The sequence below is a fragment of the Falco peregrinus genome, chromosome 1, assembly GCF_023634155.1.
Source record: "Falco peregrinus isolate bFalPer1 chromosome 1, bFalPer1.pri, whole genome shotgun sequence".
NCBI lineage: Eukaryota > Metazoa > Chordata > Aves > Falconiformes > Falconidae > Falco > Falco peregrinus.
The window spans coordinates 111,796,860-111,819,535 of NC_073721.1; the positions used below are offsets into that span (position 1 = coordinate 111,796,860).

The 22,676-nt window shown below is 41.9% G+C and overlaps 2 protein-coding genes across 3 annotated transcripts in view; one reads left to right on the forward strand and one right to left on the reverse strand.

The window, feature by feature from the left end:
* Window positions 1-3,052: 3,052 nt before the first annotated feature.
* Window positions 3,053-22,676, reverse strand: part of AQP9 (aquaporin 9) — a 29,030-nt gene continuing 9,406 nt past the window's right edge. For both annotated transcript variants that reach the window (XM_005230608.4, XM_027777115.1), the window contains exons 2-6: window positions 19,488-19,614; window positions 14,291-14,428; window positions 11,624-11,742; window positions 9,735-9,952; window positions 3,053-4,401 (exon numbers count right to left, since the gene is read on the reverse strand). In XM_005230608.4, the coding sequence (XP_005230665.1) occupies window positions 4,239-4,401; window positions 9,735-9,952; window positions 11,624-11,742; window positions 14,291-14,428; window positions 19,488-19,614 (765 nt within the window). In that variant the 3' untranslated portion in view covers window positions 3,053-4,238. The remainder of the gene's footprint in view (window positions 4,402-9,734; window positions 9,953-11,623; window positions 11,743-14,290; window positions 14,429-19,487; window positions 19,615-22,676) is intronic.
* ALDH1A2 (aldehyde dehydrogenase 1 family member A2) overlaps window positions 19,707-22,676 on the forward strand; it is an 81,877-nt gene continuing 78,907 nt past the window's right edge. The window contains exon 1 of the mRNA XM_027777114.2: window positions 19,707-19,962. The gene's annotated coding sequence lies outside the window, so the exon portion shown is untranslated. The remainder of the gene's footprint in view (window positions 19,963-22,676) is intronic.

Below are 22,676 nucleotides of genomic sequence, written 5' to 3' on the forward strand. Positions count from 1 at the left end.
GAAAAGCATGCTATATTTAAATCTCCGGAGATCTATTGTACTGTATAGAGACAGAGCACAGCACACTGTTGGCAGGAGAAAGGAGAACAGAAAATCAGAAAGACTGATGGGAAGGTAAGGGTCATTGAGATGGATGGAGGATAAAACACCTGATGCCACTTCAAGTTGGTTTCTTTTGTGCCTTCCTGAGTAAGTCTGAGGTTCCTAATCTTTCCCTCTCCCCTTGCCCCCACAGAACAGGTTTTCATGTGCTTTTTAAATAAAATGAGCAAAGCCTGTCTCTGTTACGAGTCTGTAGAGTAGAAGAGAGATAAATTGACTTGAGGCATCTTGTAAGTGCTGTAGGCCAGCTCTGATGTGATATATACATGCCTTGAAAGCCATCTCTGAAGAGAGACTTAAGCAAAATATCTCACCTAGGTTTTGGCCATCGTTAGACCGGTGGGAAAGCTGTGGCAGAAAGCATCCCTAGGCAGGCTGCAGACAGGAACGGGAAAAGGTCCAAGAGGCGAGAGGCCTTGCTCTCTCGCTGTTGTTTGGGTCCTCCTGGCCCAGTAATGGCCATTACTCATATGTGAGCATTTGGCACTGCTTCTGACCCCAAAAAATCTGCCACAGGGTCTGCGCTTCGGGAATACAGCTTGTTAGTCAATGTGTTTTTGCAGCACAAGGCTATAACACACTGTAGGTCATAATAGGCAGCTCTTTATTTCTTAATATGTCCTTAGGTGCCAGAGGGGAGATTTCTTTATAAAAATAGTACTGGAATGCATTTATTGGGGATTGACTGTATTTATTTTGAACCACAATACATTCATCCAGATCCACAGTCAAAGCTACAAGAAAGTACACTTTCCACTGTACTCTGAGCACTTAGCCTTGCCTGTATTGCCTCCCGTTGTGAGTAATTCCACTGGCTTCTATGAAACAACATGCAGTAGCCAACCTTTAATACCGTACTATTTTCAGGATCATTCTCAAAATTACTTTGGTACTAAGTTTAGCTCTAAAGAACAAACACATTGCTGTTCCACCCCCACCCCACCCCCCCAAAAAAAACCCAAAACCAACCCCCCCAAAAAACAAAACAACAAAGTTGAGCAGTGCACTAAAACCTATATTTTTAGCATTAAAATGAGTAAGCCTGATTACTATTAATTCATTAACCAGAATGTCTTACAGCTGGAAAAACTACTTCTTGCCAACTCTATTAGATTAATTCAACATGAGTGTGACCACTGAATATCAGTTGATATTAGAAAATTGCATAGTTTATGCAAAGTAAAAACACGTTTTTGTTTTGCACAAAACAGATCATGATGTCTGTGTAAGTTTATGGCATGAGATGATTGTGATTGTTCCCATTTTATTATGGAGAGACTGGTCATGGTTCTTTAGTGAAGATCCAGCTAAGTTTTTGTCTCTAAAGCAGGAATTCATTCTTATACTTACAAATGTAAACTATGTAAAATTTGAGGCAGGTCTGTAACACCTTGTTCCTGAATGAAATTCTGGCTTTTGTGAAGTCTGTATGGATTGTGGTATTAGTACCATGTGTCTTCAAAGAATTCACAAATGTATTCAATGAGTAATTAAAACTTTAAAATAACTTTTTTAAGCAAACACAGAACTGACAACAACTTGTTGAGAGCATATTTTAGATATTGCTATGCTATCATGCTAGTGTGTCACTGCTTGCATTTTGTGTGCTGATTACTTCAGCTAAGTAAATATCAGTTATATAGAAATTCAGTACATAGGAATGGCATAAGTAGGAGAAACAAGGTTTTGTGTTGTTTTACAGACAGAACCTATTGTGATCAGAAGGATTTTGAGAAAATGTGCAGCTTTATGTACCTTGATCAATGCACAGCAAGTGCAGGCTGGTCACTCAGTAGGTTGTATAAATAAACTATCCCTTTCTCATTCTTGACCCTAATTCTGCTTTTCCCCATGTTTTCCATGGTGTATTTAAGGAAGCAATACCACGAGGTATACGAAGCCTACTGAATGATAACCTGCCCTTACCATTTTGGAGAAAATCAGTTACTTCTGGTTCATCAGCTGTCTATTTTGATTTTCTAAACAGATATTTCATTTAGATGTTGGCATCAGTGGAAGAATAAGTGCCTTTTAGACCTGAGGGCAGCCCTCTGACTGTTCCTACTTATGTAATCCCCCTCTAGACACCGATGGCTGGTAGCCACCCAAGAGTGCTCCTGCCAGGTATCACCAAGGGGTGAGAGACAGCACACATTGCAAGAGGGAGGAGCAGTCTGCGATTGCTTGTACACACCACCTTGTTTTACGTAGTGCAATTTATCAGTATTCAGGACAGATGAACTAGTTTGTCTGTGCTGCCAATGTAGGGTCTACAGTTAGGAATAATTTCCCTATTGTGCTCTTGATTGTCCTGTATCTGCCTCTGCTCACACCGAGGACTGATTCTGTAAACGCTCCCTCCTTCTTATTGCAGCTCTCCGGATAATGATACAATGCAGCCAAATGTGCATGGGTATAGCTATTAGCAGTTTTTACCCACAGCAGAGAAACGCTGAATCAAATGAGCATTTTCATTATAACAACTCATAAAGGGTTGATATGGTCTCTGGGCAACCTGAGTTCATTACAGTTCTGTAAGTTTTCTTCAAAAACGTAATTAAAATTGGAATTATGCTCCCTCAAGTATACAGCATCATCTGACTTTGAGCCACAGCAAGCAGAGCTTTGCTCAGCCTGCTAATTCAGCTCCTTTGCTGCCATGAATCTGGCAGGGAGTATGACAAAGGCGTGCAGTGGCACAGGCCTGATCTGCCCAAATACTGGGGCAGATTCTGACCATGATATTTTCCAGACTGCTTCTGTGGATTCCTTGCCAAAGTGCACAGGCTGTTACTGGCAACATGAAGGGTTCCTCCCTTCAGGAGTGAAATTGGAGAAGTGTAGAATTCTAGAGCAGAGCAGTAGGCATTCAAAGGGAAGGGCACCCCGGAATAAGTGCATTGAACTAGTATCCTGAAGTTTTGCCATGAAAATAGCTCGGTAGCATCACTGAATGGGATGTCTCTTTTATTCATAATCACCACCAACAACATATATATGTGTACATATTGGGAATGAACTTTGATTTAATCGGATACATTCAACTCACAATGATTCAGCAGAAATAATTCCATTTTTCAAGGCTGGATATTTAGGAAGTGGCCTATGTCCAACCACTGCTGTTTGGCGAGAGAGAACCGCTTCAGAACTCTGCAGAAGCGGGCCTTTGGGAATTCAGACCTACGACTAGGTCTGAGACCAGTTTCTAATTTTAATTACTGCTACCAAGATAAAAATTACTCCCACAAGGCAAATGAAATCCCCCCATGCAGATCAGCAGCAGAAGGCCTCTTTAAAGCTTATATAGATGTAGGCCTTGTCCTGACCTCTGCACAGCGTAGGCCGGCAACAGAGGCTTATCTCCACAGGAATGAATTTTATCCAGAAAGCACAGTGGAAGATGTTCAGATTAATATTCTAGATTAGCCTTTTCATATTGGGTAGTATAAAGGTCAAGTAAATAGTTTAAAAGTAACTGAACATTACTGCTGTGAAGAACCTATACAGAAGTACAGCTTTGTCTTTTTTGGTGTGGATCTTATAACATAGAGATTTTACTGGTTTTGATAATATTCTGAGTTACTTAACCTCATCACTGATGAGCTGATTCCATGCTGTTCAATTAGTGGCTCCATAAAATTAAGTTATTTAAAAATACTTCAATGGACATTTAGGCAATTTGGGTATTGTTCTTAATTTTCAGACAAGCCATTATTAAATAATGGCTACAAGAAGTGAGCAATGCTCTTACACATTAAATCAGCACTGAATCAATTAGTTACAAAACTGCATGCATAGGTAGTTATCTATTTTCAGTCAATTAGGCAACATGATTAAGATCATATGTGTTGAATTAACAGGTCAGTGCATAATCTTGCTACAACTTAATCTAGAATATAACTTGATCTGAAAGACATATGAAAAAAACAACAATTTACCCTTCCCACTCCCAAGTTCCCAGTTTTGAATGCCATCAGCCCAGTGTTTCATGGAAAGTGTTCAGTTCTGAACTTGTCTTCTGTATAGATTTTCTGCTTTGAAATGTGAATTTCTAATTGAGGCATTCAGGTTTTATAACATGGTCCAAACAATCATTCGCATAAAAACTGCACAAGACAATGAGAATTCTTTACTTCTTACTCCATATTGGTTAGTTCATATTTATCGTATGTATCATTTTCTTCTCCTGGCTGAGTATCTGAATGATGGATTTCAATAAAAATTATGTAGATCATTGCTCCAAGTACGCCTCCCAGCATAGGTGCAACTATAGGGACCCACCACCAATTGTTTCCAGCCCTGTAAGACACACACACAGACAAAAAAAATAATTGTTATTCTAGTGAACACCCTGCCTTATATCTGGCAGTGAACAAACATGAAGGTGTGACACTTGCTATATTGTAGACCTTTCTATTTTGACTCACATTTCTGTAAAGGGGTGAGACCCCTGTCTGTCCTACCCCTGTTGTGGTTGAAAGGCTAAGTAACAACCACAAAGCACGTTGGTCTACGTGCTGTATTTGTGCCTTAGAAACAAGGCCTCTTTACTGCATGTCTGTTTTTGGGGGCAGGGGATAATTTCTCTCTTGTGGAAAACAGGCTTCATTGACTTACAATGAAACAAACAGGGACATATTTATGGCACAGCAGTCTTGACTGATGCTGTTGCCAGATGCTCATGAATAGGTTTTCAGGAGTGATTGATGCAAATGCATGTTGCAAAAATGCGTCACCTCATCTGCATGGAAATTTGCAGGTTCAGGTCTGCAACAGTATATATGGTGTTCCTCTTGACAAATATAACAGATTATACCTGATTTTAAGTAGATTTGCCTTAAGGACTGTAATAAAACACTGACTGTAAAGTAGATTATACTTGACCAGAGCAGTCAAGAATCAAATTTCATGATGTACTGTCTCATCCCTGCGTTTAAAGTGTGGGGTCTTTCAGTAAGAGGTAGATAAGCGTTTAGAAGTTTTATACACCTAAAACTTAATCATTTTTAGAATGGCTGTGTTCAGTAAGAAAGTCTGGTGTATTGACTCCACTGAAATGTTTACATTCACTTTGCACAATTACTAGGATTTAATTTTAAATGTGAAGATTTATGAACATTTTTAAAGAAACAAGTCTACTGTTAAATGATATAAAACAAAAATTAACAACCTCCTTATGCAGGAGTCTTGGGCTTGTAGAATTACTCTCCCTTTCTGGAGGTCTACATCCAGACAGTAAATTACTGAGTACTGGTTTCAGAGCACAAACTTTCCTAACTGTACTGGTGCATGAAGGTTTTTTTGATTCAGTAACATGCTGTATTAATTGAATATGTGAGTCTGCAGTGAAAACCCAGCCACCTCAATTTCATGCATATTGAAAATGGAGAAGTAATGTATTTTTTTTTCTCTCCCAGAAATACAAAGGGACAAATTAATCTGTGAGAAGAACTTTACAGGAAGATGCCAGGGGAATTTTTAAACTGTAAGGATAATTATGCAGCACTCATTCTATAGACGTATGGAGAAGTGAATTCATGGTTAAGAAAAGAACAGAGCTAATCGCAGTGCCCTGTTCATGATAATATTACTCCTTGTTCAGAAATGCCTTGAATGTGTATGTTTTGCCTTTGGAATTATTTATGTTTTGCCCTGAGGATATAAAAAAGGTCCTGATATTGTTCTACTGTGTTTATAGATATGTCTGTTGTTGAGTCATGAATGTCTGAGCCCCTGAATTCCTGGAACAAGCACGGACTAAGGTTTTATTGACTTCATCAGTACAACAAAATCTCTATCAAGTACTTGCATGCATTCCTCTGTGTGTGCCCGTGTGTGTACGTCAGCATATGATGGTGTTTCTGGCAGGTTTTTCTAGTCTTGTTCCATGAACTGACATGTGCCTTGTTGGCTCCTGAATGACCTTCCCCAGATTGTGGCCTGTATTTGCACCAGCTGCTGTCAGCTGCACTTTAGGCACCCTCTGCTAAGGCAACGTGTGTAAAGTCTTTATAGAGGGCGATGCCAAACCTGAAACAAGATCAGGACACAGCTGAGTTACAAGTTTCCATGACGCTCAATCCTCCTTCACTGCCGCGGGAGCAAGAACTCTTTGTGACAAGCACAGACAGCTTCACCAAAGCTCCCTTTGGTTGCCCTATGCCCTAGCTTATAGCTTTGCTGCCAGGTTAGGGGGAGAGCATCCAGCTATGCCTGGGTGGCCGTCAGGTAGCTTTGCTGTGGAGCAGAGCAGGATGGAGCTGGCTGTGAAGGGCAGGAGGTGGTGTGCAGGGCGGGCAAGGGGTGCTTGTGTTAACTACAAAAATTTCTGGGAAGCTGCAGCGTTTAAGCTATATGGACTGGGAGCCGTGGTCCGTTTTAGGCTGGCAAAAGGGCATCTCGCCTAGCCAGCTGCTGCTGGGCGGTGGGATAAAGCAGTTTGCTTAGGGAATGCCGGGATAATTCAGCCGTTCGGCAGCGTGGAACGTGTCTGGCTACTGTTCCATGCTCCGGGAAGAATGCAAAATATTTCCGAGACCCTTGGCAGTCCGCATCCCTGTGCAGGCGAGAGGTGCGGCTGCTGACCCTTTCCCAAACGCCGTTCAGTTTAGCCCGGGCGACGTGTCCCCAGTACCGGCGGCCACGAGGTGTCACCGTTACCGCGCCGGTGGCTCCGGGCGCTGCCGGGTGCGCTGCCCGGCACAAAGGGACCCTCGTACCCAGGGGCAGATGTGCTATGGCCGGCTTCAAACGCTGCTGGGAATTTACTGCTCTGCGGGGCCCTTCCTGGCGTTCTCATTGCCGTTTCACCCTGTTACGCTTGTCAAAATCCAGGCTGGGGTTTGTACTCGGAGCGCTGCTGCCTTCTCACTGCAGACAAAACTGCGGTGTCCACCATTTATCTTAAACTTGTTAAGCATGTGCTTAAGAAAGGCTCCTGGTTATCTCCGTGGTTTTAGGACAAACAATTAGAAATGTTTAGGTCTCTAAAACCAGCTGTTCCCTCTAATGATGGGGACAGTTGCCACCCGTGACGCCTACCCCAGTAGGTTGAGCAGTTTGCAGGAACAGGCCACAGCGCTGGCTGCATCTGCTGCATGGAAAATGGTGCTGTCTGTAGGGTGCTGGAGGGACACCCCCTTTCCAGCTGCACTGGGTCAGAACAGCTTCTTATGGGAGCTTTTAATGAACACAGATCCAGGTGCACTAGCTAGGGCAACCATACCATAGCCTGTGTCCCTTAACTTGGGTCTCAAGGAAACTACACCTTCAGGCACCTTTGTGCAAAATGTAGTAACAGCAACGTTTAGCAAACTCCTGCTTAGCTGCCTCTCTGTCCTCTGGACAACGCCATGGTCCAGCAGATGTGCTCCCTTCCAGTCTATTTGAAGTTCCCTGCCTGAGAACATGGCAAAACCAGAATTCACTGGACCTGCAAGCACAAAGGAGGGTAGAGGGTATTCCTCCCTGTGAACCAGTTATCTTCATGTTTAGAGCATTTGCTTGGGATCAGGGTGTAGGGAGTCTCACCCTTTCTATCTGACCTGTTCTGAAGTAGGGCTGGCCTGGTCGTCCCTGGCTGCTCTGCAGGCAAACTCGCACACTCACTGATGCACACAGGGAGCGACTCAGCTGCCTTGCGAGGTCCTCCTTGTTCCAGTGAGTGTCCAGTGTCTCTTCGGGATTTCCTATCACTCGGTTTGTGCAGTGCTCCCTTGTGTCACTGCGGAGGTTTCATGCTTAGGTCCCAGTTCTTGGGCATGCCTTTTACCGGAGAGCTTAAGCACCTTCCTCACAATTGTGAATTCCATTTAAGCTGAGACATCTAAGATTTAGCTGTCAGCTGTAGCTGCATCACTTCAGCCTCTCATGCACATGTAATGCCAGGAGAGCACCAGGCGGTTCAGGACCCTAGCCACAATCGCTCAGGCTTTTCCCATGGCCTGCAACTGATGCACAGCTTCCAGCTGCCCAACTGAGCTCAAGTTCCCCTGAAGTTCCACTTGGATCTGTACTGTAGATAAGAACATATTCCTGTTGGATCATTCCCTTGAACTTTGCTATAGCTGTAGCCTTAAAACTGAAGGTAGGGAAGAAGACTTTAAGTTTATCCTAGCAATGACCAGAGATCTTGTATCTTGTTTTTTATGTTTCCATTTTCAGATTTCTTAGTATAGTCTTCACAGTGGGGATGCATTCCCTCTCTGTATATAAATCCTAAAACTAAATTAAGGAAGAGCTCGTATTGCTACAGATATAGTTTGCTTGTGGTTTCTTGAATGTAAATAAGTAAGACCTTTCTGTTAGAGAGGGGGTGAGTTCACAGGTATTCTGTGACTAGACTACAGTACAATTGGGCTTCCAGTCTGTTCCAGCAACATAATAGCCAATTTAACAATATATTACAATTTTAGCACACGACACTAATTAACATCATAGTCAACAACTACTTGCATTAAATAGTCATGAAAGAGGAGAATCCTAGGTATAGGGTGTCACTCTGTGTGCTGCTGCCTTTTTTTTCCTTAAATAAAAGTGTAGTCTAATGGTACAGTGGCAGGAGGTGCTGGGAAGGAAAACTTTGGAGGTAATCAGGGCGAAGAGCTGACGTCCTGCCAGTGGCTCACCAGAGCTGCACTACATCGGAGCTTTGGATCTGCCCTATGGCATGACTCGCTGCCTGTTTTTTCTATGCCATGCCTAGCTTTTTGTTGTTGCTATTCAGATGAAGCTTTGCTACTGCTCTCCTCTAAGGCACACGATTTGTGTAGATGGAAGTCATACTAAATAAATACAGATTATTTGTACTTGGTGAAGTAGCTAAAATGAAATCTCTATTAACCAGAGCTCTCTAGTGGTCTACAGTACTTCTGGAGATTTCGACTTGTAAATAAATGGAAAAACAAACTGTACAAAAATAAACCGAAAGATCTACCTCCTGATGACAGATTACTCTTACTTAGATATCCCAGAGTGCCTCTTACACTGGATATGTGTAAGCTGTGGATTTGATGTGCAACTAATTAGCTGTGCATTTGGCCAGCCAAGACTGTGTGCGTGCACACACGCATGCACAGGGATTTGAGAGTGTGCTCTGAAATGTGGGAAAATGAAGGGAGCTTGCTTTCATTCACTCCTTCGCTCCCAGGCAGGAAATCAGGCTCTTAGATTGTTGTGTATTTCTGCAATAACTCGGTAGGAATAATAGCCTAAATCAATCTGATATGTCTGTGTTTTTTACAGCACTCAGTAAATACTTCCAATAAATATTCCCACCTAACTCTCTCACGATTTCCTTTTTTTTCTGAAAGCTGCAGGACCAGAGAAGAAAGCGCTTTTATATTTTCAGTGACCTCTAAGAATCTTTGATATTTTGGGAAGGGTCTGCTTGAAACAATGATTGATATTGGGGATAATGTGTGTTTGATTTGCCCTAGGAATAGGAAATCCTTTTTAAAGCCCAGTTCCTAGAGGATGTCTGGCTTAAAGTGCATGAATAGCTTCTTCTGGTATGCAAAGAATTACCTGTATGTATATAAAGTATGACTTGGTACCATGTTGAATCAGGATCTTGCTTTCCTATGAACCAGTTTTAGCTGAGAGCATTTTACTTCACATCTAGGCATACTTACGTGAATACTTCCATCCCCCATCCTGCAACGGCTGTGAAGAGCCTTGGGCCTAGATCCCTGGCCGGGTTCATGGCACAGCCACTGTTCATTCCCAAGGAGCACGTAAGAACGATTATAAGAAGTCCTACTGCAATTGGCTCCAGGCCCTTTGGTACGCTGTTATTTCTGGTGTCAAAAATAGCAAATACAGCCAGAAGAAGAACAGCTGTTGACATCACCTGGCCAATGCAAAGAAAAGAATTTGTATAAATATGTGCAGATTCCTTCCAATAATGAAAAGAGGGGTTATGGCAGCTCGGAGGATTGTGGTGGCTTAGAGCTGGTATTTAAATTTATCCCACCATACAGAGTAGCAACATTTTGAACCCGGTGCCCCTCTGCCTCACACTAATAAAAAGTTTTAATATCTGTGCTGAAAGGAAAAGATAAGGAATGTGCTGAGTACATTTGGGGGAAAAAAAAAAAAAAAAGGAAAAAGCAACAACCTGGTGTGGAAAGAATAGGGATTTAAAAGGCATCTCCTGTGTGAAGTCTAATGCTTTGTTTCCACATTTTTTCCTATCAATATAACACTTCCATTTACTTGATTTTTTGGTAGTTCTGCTATGCCAATGCAATCAATTACACTGATACCAAAGTGTTTTATGTGACTGTATCCTGCACTGATAAATGAGACTACATATGTGTGTATAACTCTTTATCCAGGTATTGCATAACATAAGAAGAAAAAAGTGACGCCTACAAAGTCAAAACTGAGCACCTAAAACATTAGGAATTACCTAAATTAAGGTTGTATATATAACTAAAATGTGCATTCTGTATTGCATATGCTAACTGAGCTGATGAAGTTAATTTTCTTGGAATTACTTTGATGGAAGTGATGCTCTTTATTTTTTAATTGATTTGAGTGCTTTGTACATGTCAGTTTTGCTAATAATTAACGTGGGGAAAAACAGACAAAAGTTTCAGTGGTGTCAACACATTAAATTCCTATATTGATTTAAAGAAGTTTAAGTTTGGGGGGTTTAAAGATTATTTTGGTTTCATCTGTTTTTAATTTTGTTTTTAAACATCCATGGGTAAAAAAGATTTTCTGGAAAAGTCTGCTGACTGATCCAAAGACCAGAATTGTCTGTCTTACAAAATTTCAAAACAATGTTTGGATTTTTTTGAAGCCAAATTGAACAATCTTCAATCTTTTACGTAAGAAATTCCTGTGCTCCAGTAATCCCTGGTTTTTCATAGCTTGCTTATGCAGTATTTATTTCACATATGCCTGAAGAAGATGGTTAAACTGATCAAAGTAGGCAGAAGATATCAAACAGTGAAAAATGAAGTTTCATGAACGGGATTAGAGGATGCAGATTGGAAATGGAGATTTTTTCAGATTCAGTCATTTGAAAAGTAACACATAATACAAAACTATTTGCAAAGAGAAGGTTGGAGAGGAGTCTTACAGAAGCAAAAAACTCAGTTGTTCAAGGTGTGTTAAACTGTCTGCTTAAGCATTGCTTAAGAAACACTAGGCCTGCAAAACGGGCTAGACTTTGACATAAATGGACATGGCTCTGCTGAAGCTTTTGTAGAAACATTGATTTATGCTGGGGAAAGCCTCTTATACATATTGCATTAAAGACATGTAGAGTGCAACAATTAATATGATGTATGTGAAAAGAACAACTTGAAATGATCTTACTTGTAAAATACGACTAAAATGTAACCCCCACAAACAGCATTGCATTCTCATTGCTATTGTACACAGTGATATATGACCAAAACCATGAGATTCATCATACCCATTAGAGACCTTTTTTTTTTTTTTATTACTGCTTGGTTTTACAGTTTTCAGTATGTTTAATTTGTAGAATCAAGACAGCAAGTGCACTTACCTGATCTGCAAATCCATTTATGAGGGAAAGATACGGAGCAGGATACGTTGCAAAGATATGTGCTGTTGCATTAGGTCCTGTGACTTCAAGTGTTCCATTGCTATACTCCATAAAGGCATCTATAGAAAACAGCCATTACCTGGATGCATTCCTCCATGAACAGTAGATTTCCTAGGACTAGAATGTATGTGATAGGTCTGTGCGCTTCACATTCTCAGCTGAAATCTATGCTTTTTTCTGGGAGCAAATTAATGGATTTGAGGTAATTTACTAATCACACCCACCTCCTGTGACTTGAAGTACTCTTCTTATGGACACCAGCTTTCACCATGGGGCTGGTTTTTCCACTCCCCCCCCTCATTACTCCAAACTCAGTGCCAAGGAGTATTTTCTGATTCTGAACGTAGTTGCATTATTCAGTAAGCGGTCCTACATTTGGCATGATGCCCCTATAAATTCATAGTGTTCTGATTGTACTGTTGTGGATTCCCAGCCGCCAGGAATTGTTGTATTCCATTTGACAGTTGTGCAGCGACAGCTTCTGGGAATGATCTCTCCTGAGAGACCTCCTTTTTTAAAGGAGTTTGAATTTTTCACTCTGTGTGGGCTTTACACCCAACTGCTATGCTAGTCAGCCAAGACAGGAGAGGGGTGGCAGGGCCCAAAACTTCAGTTCTTAGTATACTTAAGTTAGTGCATTTTTATATGTGTTGTAAACATTTATTTATATTGTAAAAACGTGTATATTTATGTTAGACTATTTAAAACGTATTTGAAGTAGTATAATATGACTTCTGTACTGAAATAATTCACTGCCTTGACAAGCCCTGAAATGGTAGAAATAAGAAGACACTAAGATGAAGCACTCAAAAATCTCCGTAGGCAGGCATGAATAATTAACACTATGCCTTTATTTCACGAGTGGGTCCAGTGATAAGGTGATACTTGTGGGTAGAGAAACAGCTCCCCATCTCCCATGGGAAGGCATGGTGAGGATCATTAGCTTCTCCTGAAGATAGCAGACAAACCAATTTTTCCTTGCCTCTGTTTTTTCTAGCTTTGCTTATAGCCATGATGTGGCTGCAGAGAGCATTTAATTGTTAACTGTGGTCAGGCTCTCTCATTTGCAGCGTCAGATAATTTTGTTGCATTTAACTATTAGAAAAAAAAGGATAAGAAAATTTCTATGCTGTGGATTATTTTGTACACCTTTGGAAAGGCCCCATGTTCAGCAGCCTAGCATGTCTATTCATGGGCGTTGCTGAAAATGAAAGCACCTAGCTCAGATATGTGTGTGTGTGGGGAAGATGATGGTGTTGAGCACCTTTGTCTATATTTTTACTGGTGAGTTTTCAGTGGACCTCAGTGAGTACACAACTCTCTTGCAAATTTGCAGGAAGAAAGAAATACAGAAGAGGTTTGGGAATTAAAAAGAGCAAGAGGAGGGCAAAGTACTTGAGCAGAGATAGGGACATGAGAAAATCCTGCACTCCTGAATAACAGGAAGAAGTCTCTAACCCTAGCCCTAGGTCCCCTGTCTTGGCTCCCTATCCTGCTGCTACTCTTTGGCAGAACACAGCAAATCCACCCCCAGCCCCATGTGCATGTCGGCATACTGCTGCGTCCTGGCCACAGCCTTAATCCTGGCTGCCTGGCTTGAGGGGGACTTGGATTCAGATGCAAATCCTGTTCTGGACTCCCACAGTCTCCAAATTATGACACTAACCTTAAAACAAAAACCCAACCCTCCCCTAAACTCAAATAAACAAACAAACAAAACCCCACTAAACCCAAAAGAGTTAGCACAGTTCCTGAAGATTTTTCTGTTCACGATTGCTACTGGTACTGAGCACCTAGCTGGCATACAAAAAAGCATTTCCATTTTTATACTTTCTCTGTTGCACCTAGATCCAGCACTGTCTGCAGGCGTAACACCCATAGGAGAGATGCTTTGGATGAGGTGAGCAGGGTCAGCAGAAGCAGAGTTTTGGAGTAGGCGATTGAAGCATCTGATCCAACTGAGTGTATTCATCAAGTCAGGAAGTCTGTTACTAGGGTTTTTCCTTTTGTGGCACACCATGTAAAAGCAACATGCCTCAAGGATGGGGTAATTTTTTTTTTCCTTTCCCCCACCCTTCTAATATGTGACCCCTTTATCACTCTACCTGGAGTTCATTGCCTTGGAGAGCTACCTCTCTAGGGTGGTCTGAAGTTTAGTCAGGGGGGACTTGATCTCATATCCTGTAACCTCAATGAACGATGTTGGTGATACTTGCCTACAGGCACTTGGATCAGGTCTTTAATGTTTTTAATTTGCTTGGAAGATGAATAGCCCTATATCCTGGCTATTAAGTAATTTAAAATCCTTACTGAGAAATACATGCTCTCAGAGTATCTGATTTCCCCTGAATAATTTTTCTAAATTTCAGAACATTTCTTGGAGTATTATTGTTTCAGAAAAGTTGTAGGATACCTGGAATGTTTGAGCCTTTTTTTCCCCTTCAAACTCTTTATACTTCTTCCTTTCCTCTTTATTGGCTTTAGCTTCAGCCCTGCCATTAGCCCTGTGTGAAGTCCTCTGCCTGCTTGGCATTCATTGAAAAACTGAGGCCTCAGAGACTGCCTGACCTCTAGGTTGTCCTGTGAGCATGTCTAAGGTGCACTCACCGTAATAAATCCCAAAGACAGCTGCTGCTCCAACAAATGCTCCCAGGAGTTGTGCTAATATGTAAATTGGTAATTTGGTCCATTTTAATCTTCCAGTCACGCACATGGCTAATGAAATGGCTGGGTTTATGTGACCACCTGAAAAATAAATCACCACATAAGTCATATGGATGACTCGGATACATGAGAATAGGTGAAGGGTTTGTTTAAATGTGGACACTTTCGAGCACAAGACTAGTACATGCTTTTCTAGATGTTATTTTGCAATTAAATGCTGACTGCAATTAAACTTAAACAAGTTGGATGGAATTAGAGTGGGGGGGAGGGGGAAAGCCACCAAGATCCAGTTTCCCTCTTGATGTCTGCAGACTGAGCTATTTATCAAACTGCTGCCCTACAGTATATAATCTATAGATCTATAGACAACTTTTCTAGAAAAAGCCTAAATCTGTCCTATTGGTTGTAATGGGAGGGTCCATCGTTCTGCACATGTTTTTTCTCCTCAAGAGTCGGCTTTTTATTTTTAAGGGTGGATTGGGGCAGTAGAACATTATTTCAGTTTAGCAAGCATGTATTAAGATTAAGGACTATTACTGGCTTGATGATATATCTTGAGGCAGATCTGGAGTACCCTGCATTTAACTAGTGTTTATGTCCCTGTCTTTGACCTGGTCATGAACATAAAATAAAATAATGTTAAGGCTGTACAGCTTCATGCTGACTGTTGGTGAGCTATGCCTACGTGGGATCTGGGGATAACAGTGCGTAGTTCTTCATTACAGGTTTTCATCAAGCTCTTATACCCTTCAGAAAGGTCCACAATAAGGAAACTGATAAAGTAGCTGTGCTGAAACGGAGTTCTATTTCCTGTGGAATTTCCTTCCTTTATATTTAGGAGTAGCTACACCTAAAGTCACACATGGAAAAGATTTCAGCAACATTGGAATTCTCTGTGAGAATTTAAGTTTCTAAAATACATTCATTATTATATCACAAGTTAGTCACTTCCCTCAACATCTTTTATCAACATGGAAAAAATGTGTTGAATGCTTTTGGGGTTTTTGCATTTTTTCCAAAACACTTTTTGCATTTTTCACTTCTTACAAGTACGTAGCTGATACTTAACAAGTACAAATTGCCAAATAAACAGATGAAACAGTACTCCTCAGTAAAAATACAGTAAACCCCAGGTTTTGCAAAGACCTAGGGGATCCATTGCTTACTTTCCAGGTAAAGTCTAATTTCAGCCTGTACAGTTATCAGAATAAAATGGCCTTTGTCTTTAATAAAATAACTAAAAGAGCGTGACCTTTGTCTGTCAAAAGCCTAGTGATGGAGAAAGGGCCTCTATGTACAGTTTCTGTGTTTGTTTGCACTTCAGGTCAGTGAGTCATTATCTTATGAAATCCAGGCACCTTTGATACATAATGAACTGACAAACACAGATAATGAGCTGGATAAAACCTTCTTTGTATCATTTCCAAAACTCTGACCTAGTAGCATCAGTCTTGAATTAATTTTGAATTCCTTACTGTGTTTCAAATTCTTCAGCACAGAGCAAATAGATGGATGGCACCTTATTTAACAACCCTTCATGTGAATGTTGATAAATTGTTGTCTTGTCTTTTGTTCTTTACTCCAGCTGGAATGAACCATTTTCCTTTCTTTCAACACCTGATATTGTTCCCCACCTGTGTATAATACAGGGTGATTGTGATGGCCAGGACAAGTCATAATAATATTAAGATCTCTGATTAACATTACATCTGGAAAGGAAAAGTCTAGTTGAAGGCTCTCATGCTGACATAGGGAAGTTAAAAGCTTCTTGGTTCCTATGCCACTGGTTAACCCAAGTTTAAAAAAAAAAAATGTCCCCTTTGGACAGTGCATTCCCTACTTTTTTGTAGTTGCAGTGATCATGTTAATTAATTTGTTTCAAATGTTAAGCTGGAAAAAACAGTGGGAAATTATCTAGGTAATATAGAAGAAAATTAGATAGAGGAAAAGCTAAAAGGGGAATTTTCCCCTAGATAAAAACGCTCAAATTCACCAAGTGTACAGACTATGTATTTTATGCTACCATGAATTTAGAATTTCAAAACAAACTGATGCAAAATATTTTAGCAGTACTTAAACATGAGACTTCATGGCCAAAAAGGCACAGAATTTGCTAACAAATTTTGTGGGAACTGATGTTCTAAAACGTCTACTAGTAATCATATGCTGGATAATCACAGCCTATTGAAATATCTGTTCCTATTCTTCCACAGAGAAAACGCACTGCAGGCAGAATCCTTTGTCATGGGAAAACCACAGGAAGCACAATACTACAACATCTGCAACTGCTCTGCCCTGTTGGGATTGAGCTCTAATCTTCTATCTAGTGGAGATGAATATCCCTTAAAGATTCAAACATAGGGCAGGTTAGTGTCTTTCCAGGGTTTTGTTGTGAGTTTTGGGTGGATTTTTTCATGATACTGCCTTAGGAGAGTTTACCTGCCTACATGTAAACCAAAAGCTGTAGTTTAAAGGTATTTAGGTAATAGGAATGTACTGCTGAATTAACTTTGTGTGGTATTAAGGAACCGTTCTGGTCTGTTTCAATGACAGTAACAAGACCACCTGTTTTGTGGTACCTTGAGCACTTTCTAATGTGAATTTAGAAACCTCCTCATGCATGGTGCCTCTATAAAAGAGATTGTAAAGGAGAAGAGAATAGGCCATGCTAATTTTTGCTATAGCAACTACTTATAATGGCCTAGTTATATGTACAGATATTTGCCCAGATGGACATTACCCTCTTTATGAAGGGTAAGAAATGTCTCTATGAGAACTGGAGTACAAAGGCACCGTTTACTTTAGGAGAGTAATATAAACTCCACATACAACATGGAACATTATGTATTATAATACATAAAATATGTATTGTTACAACTTAGAGTTTTCTGTTTTAAAGGGAGAATTTAAATGTTAAAAGCAGTTATGCTGATGTTTCTGATATTAATTTGGCCAAAAAAAATTGGTGGAAATAGCAGAGAAAGCACCATCCAATATGGCACATGTAGACACTGATTAGCTAGCCAAGCTACAGACAGAGGACAGATGCCTGACCAATATACATTGGGGACATGTTATAGCAGAAACAAGGGCAATGCATTGACATTATATCACAGAATGGATCTCTAGTACTGAATCTTTTTGCTGTTTCTGTTTTCTGTAATCTGCTGCTTCTGTGAATAAGCAAACAGATAGGAGCAGACTTGCTACTGCCTGTCATAGGACGTGAGGAGAGAAATTGCACTCTGTAAAGTGAACGCTGCTTATTAGACCCACTAGCTGGTCATTCTACCTTCTACTTAGCTGGAACCATTTTAGCTGGTGGCTTGGATTCCATAAGCTTTTCATGGTTATTTCCATAAACACAGTGCCTGTGCTGTCCAGTATCATCCCTCTTGACAGAATTTTCAAAGCAAGATCAAGATTTCTGGTTTGCAGAGATCACTTTCCATAAAAGCCAGAGGTCTGCCAAGGTTTGCACACTGTAGCTCAGATCAGAATTTGGTGGAAGATTTTGTCGATCACAAAAAATTGAGAGAAACAAGGACAAATTGTTGACAAGCGAAACAGGCAAATTGTTATTGCCAAGCTATTCCCCATCATCTCTGAAAGGCCATGGAGAATGGCAGAGGTGCCCGAGGACTGGGGCAAAGCCAATGTCACTCCAGTCTTCAAAAAGGGCAAGAAGGAGGACCCGGGAAACTACAGGCCAGTCGGCCTCACCTCCATCCCTGGAAAGGTGGTGGAACAGCTCATCCCGGAGGTCACCTCAAAGCATGCGGAGGAAAAGGAGGTTATCAGGGGTAGTCAACACGGATTCACCAAGGGGAGCTCATGCCTGACCAGCCTGATAGCCTCCTTTGATGGAATGGCTGGCTGGGTTGATGAGGGGAGAGCGGTGGCTGTTGTCTACGTTGACCTCAGCAAGGCTTTTGGCACTGTCTCCCACAACACGCTCACAGGTAAGCTCGGCAGCGCGGGTTAGAGGAGCGGGCAGTGAGGTGGGCTGAGAACTGGCTGAACGGCAGAGCTCGGGGGGCTGTGACCAGCGGCACAGGGTCGCGCTGGAGGCCTGTGGCCAGCGGTGTCCCCAGGGGTCAGTGCTGGGCCCGGCCTTGTTCAACTCCTTCACCAGTGACCTGGGTGGAGGGGCAGAGCGCGCCCTCAGCACCTTTGCTGGTGACACCAAACGGGGAGGAGCGGCTGCCCCCCCAGAGGCTGCGCTGCCCTTCAGCGAGACCTGGGCAGGCTGGAGAGCTGGCAGAGAGGGACACGGGGAAGTGCCACCAAGGCCAGCGTAGGGTCCTGCCCAGGGAGGGACAGCCCCACGCAGCAGCACAGGCTGGGGCTGCCCTGCTGGGGGGCAGCTCTGCGGGAAAGGGACTGGGCTGCTGGGGGACAGCAGGGTGCCCACGAGCCAGCAGTGTGCCCCGGTGGCCAAGGGGCCAGCGGTGCCCTGGGGTGCACGAGGAGGAGCGTGGCCGGCAGGTGGGGGGAGGTGACCCTCCCAGCTGGAGCCGTGCCCAGTGCTGGGCTCCCCAGTTCCAGACAAGGAACTATGGGAGAGGGTCCAGTGAGGGGCTACAGACATGATGAGGGGACTGAAGCGTCTCCCTGATGACAAAAGGCTGGGAGAGCCGGGGCTGCCCGGCCTGGAGAGGAGAAGGCTGAGAGGGATCTTCTCCACGCACACAAACACCTGACTGGGGTGTCAGGGGGACGGGGCCAGGCTCTTGGCTGTGGTGCCCAGCGACAGGGCAGGGGGCAGCGGGCACAAACTGGGACACAGGCAGCTCCAGCTGGGTGTGAGGAAGAACTTCCTTCCCTGGAGGGTGGCAGAGCCCCGGCACAGGCTGCCAGAAGGGCTGTGGAGTCTCCTTCCCTGGAGACATCCCAAACCCACCCGGACGTGACTGTGCAGCCTGCTGGAGGGGACCCTGCTGTGGCAGGGGTTGGGCTGGGTGGTCTCTGAGGTCCCTTCCAGCCCTGACCATCCTGTGAAACTGATGCAGACTCTGCTGTAATGGTGCTTGCTATTGGTATATAAGTAACTGTTTATGCCATGAAATGGAAGTAATTGAATAAGGTAGCCTTAAGACTGGCAATAAATGCTATATAAGGAAAAAAAAAAGTCACTTACCAGAAACTCCCCCCGATACATACACTGCTATGGTGACTGCCATTGCAAATCCGACCGATATCGTCATGGGTCCACCATGGGCTCCTCGGCTAAGGACAGCCTGTCCCACACACCCACATCCAAGTGCCTGTATTTTGAAAGAGCAAATGTAAAACCATGAGTGTGTCTGTCAAATGTTATCAGTTAGTTGCAATGCCTGCTGCTGTCCAGATATAGCTGAAAACGTTATTAAATATTGAAACAATGCTCAGATTTAATATTGTTGGCACGTATGCCATTGTTGCCTTTGCTGCAGTGAACATTTGCTCTTTATTTTCCCCTGCTCTGTGACCAGGGACAATGTCTGTTAATAAGGACCTCTCTCCCCCCAGAAAACAGCTTTCAAGTACAATGATGGCATACAGGTCGGAACTTGGAGCCTAAACAAGATCTCACAGTCTCTACAACAAAGTGAGGAGGGAATTAATTCTATGTGGTAAGTCTTCAGTTCCAGACTGTAGTTCTAAGCAATGAAAAAACTGTTATAAAAATCATGAAAGATAGTTCAAAATGCTTTTAATGTTTAATGTTGAAATTCTGACAACTTTCTGGAGATTAGAGTGTGTGTTACTGTTATGCTGCCTTGATGTCATATATTGCTCTATCAAAATATTTCACTGGCTCTGCAGCTTGAACAATTAGTTGAAGCGGGGATACCTGAATAATTCACATTGGGGAATTCTCAATGGATTTAAACTAGCTTCCATTTTGTGTTGGTTCCCCTCAGAATGAAATTCAGCAATACATTTAAATGTATGCTTGCGATCATGTTTATTCAGTTCTAAAGCTTCTGCTTAGCTTCAAGCATATGTTTAGGTCCTATTAAAGTGGGTAGGAAAGCTTTTCAAAGGTACAACAGGCCTTTAGTTTAAGATAACTAGCTGATCTGTTTCTGCCAGAAATCAATTTTTGTCTTTGAAAATCTCCTTTTAAAATACATGCTTAAGTGCTTTTACTGAATAAGGACCCAACACTGTAAGATATTAAGTACTATCTATAGTATAAAACTTTTACTTCTCTGCAACTCTAAGTGATCTGAATCAAATCATAACATTTCTGGGATGTGACTAGATTTATCTTGAGCAACCTTAATTACTTTTATGTTAAATTGGGGATAGATATATTTATATTATATTTCTCCTTTGGTACATGTGAATCTGATTTATTTTTTTTCTTCCTATAAAAGTGTTCCATCTTAGCCAATGCAGTTACTTTGGGTAATCTCCTTGCTTTGCTTTACTGATCTGCCATTACTGCGTGTCACCAATGACTGTATTGCAAATATTCTTCCTAACTATGCATATTTGAATACATAAAATATAGGTTTTAGATGTGCTTATTTTCAGTTGCAAGGCAGTTGCATTCAGAAACTGCGAAGTAATGGGAAAATCTCTCCTGCCTTAGAAATAGATGGTACTAAAAAGATGTGGTGATTGAGGTTTAACAAGCAAGTCCTGATAGAATAGGTGCAATTTAAACAGGCAAACTCATACTTTTGTTTCGATTATTTCCCCAAGGGTTTTAACTAATACAAAAATGTGACAGAAAAGCTCTCAATAAAATTACACTCTTAACCAGCTTTGCAATGCAGATGGAGTTTCTGTTATAAAAGTGCCCTGAGACTGTGTCATATACCCAGGTGCAGTTCTTGCCTTGAGGTCATAATCATGCAAGCAAACAAAACATTGTCTGGTGCCAAAGTGTTACAGCTGTCAGATTACGTAAGGGTAGGGTGGTGTTAGATAGCAGTAGTTCATTGGACTGTATAATTGAAAGTTACAAGACATATTCTGAGCTGCAGTGAACTGCTGTGCGATGAATGACATATGCTTACGTTAGGCGTTCTCATTGCTATTAGTACTATATACCTAGCAATTCAAATGGTAAGCACAAATGCACCTACAGATATTAAACCAAAATGAAATACCTTGTAGTTGTTTGCAGCTGAAATGACAGGATTTTTTAAAACTTCATATGAGACAATTCTAGGCATCATGTATTTATATGCTTATTTAACGTGGAAAGAATGGGTATGCAGGAAGTTTAAGATGAAGGCACAGTTCTAAAGGAGGTAGAATTAGAAAGCTCTAGCCTTCATTTTTCAGACTTCTCAAAGGGAGTGTGCCAGAAATTGCGCCGAGTAAGATTTCGTGAAGATATGGCTCAGACGTGGAACAAATTTAAGTAGGCTGGTCTGGGGGCCTGTGTACACTGGGGTGCAATTTGCATTCAGGCAAGCAGGTAGATCTACATGTATGCACTTGTGTTCTGAAATGGCATCGGCAAGGTTTTGCAGATTCCAAGAAAAGGCCATTCTTTTGAAAATATTACCCTTCCTGTAAGGACAAAGAGAAAACAGGAGTGGCAAAGAAAGGTATAGAAAAGGATAAGGGACAGTAACACACTTGTGTATATCAACTACGAATTCAGAAAAGGGAAGGAAATAACAGAGGGAGGCTGTGGCTTCCCTTCTCCGATTACCAGAACTGAGGAGAATCATAGAGAAACAGCTGTATGGTCCTCTTGCAAAATAGCTTCTGCTCTGCAGGTCATAGGGAAATATGCAACTCCAGATGCTCCATTTTTGTGCTAACCAGTCTCAGAAAGCTTGGTCTACAAACAAGAAGGGATACAAACCAGCCTGAACACAGCTGCACTGGCTTCTTGCTTGGTGGAGGCTGGTAAAGGACTGCCTGCTCATGCGCAATGAATGAACGCTACTGCAGGCATTGTCAGTGTATGCCTGCTCTGGGATGGGGAACCTGGGAACTGAACTCACACATCTGAACCATGTCACGATAATATTTTCTCCATCTGCCGTCATTTTAAGATGGAGAGAAAAAAACTTTCTCATACCTACTGCTGCTAGGTTGACATAACTGGAAACTATCACCCAATCATGTAATTACATGAACAGCAATTTAATACTCTGTGAATCTTTGCTCGGCTGAGCTAAGACCAACTAGATCATCAAGTTGTAAATAAATAGTCTAAGTTTCTAGGCCAAGCTCAGCTATCAGCTGCACCCCCACAAACTCATTGACGGAAGCACATGGAGTCAATGAGAGTTTATTTTACAGTAGAATATAGCCAGATCTCTTTATCTTACCTTGTTTTATCTTATGTTACCAAGTTTTCATTTTAGCAGTT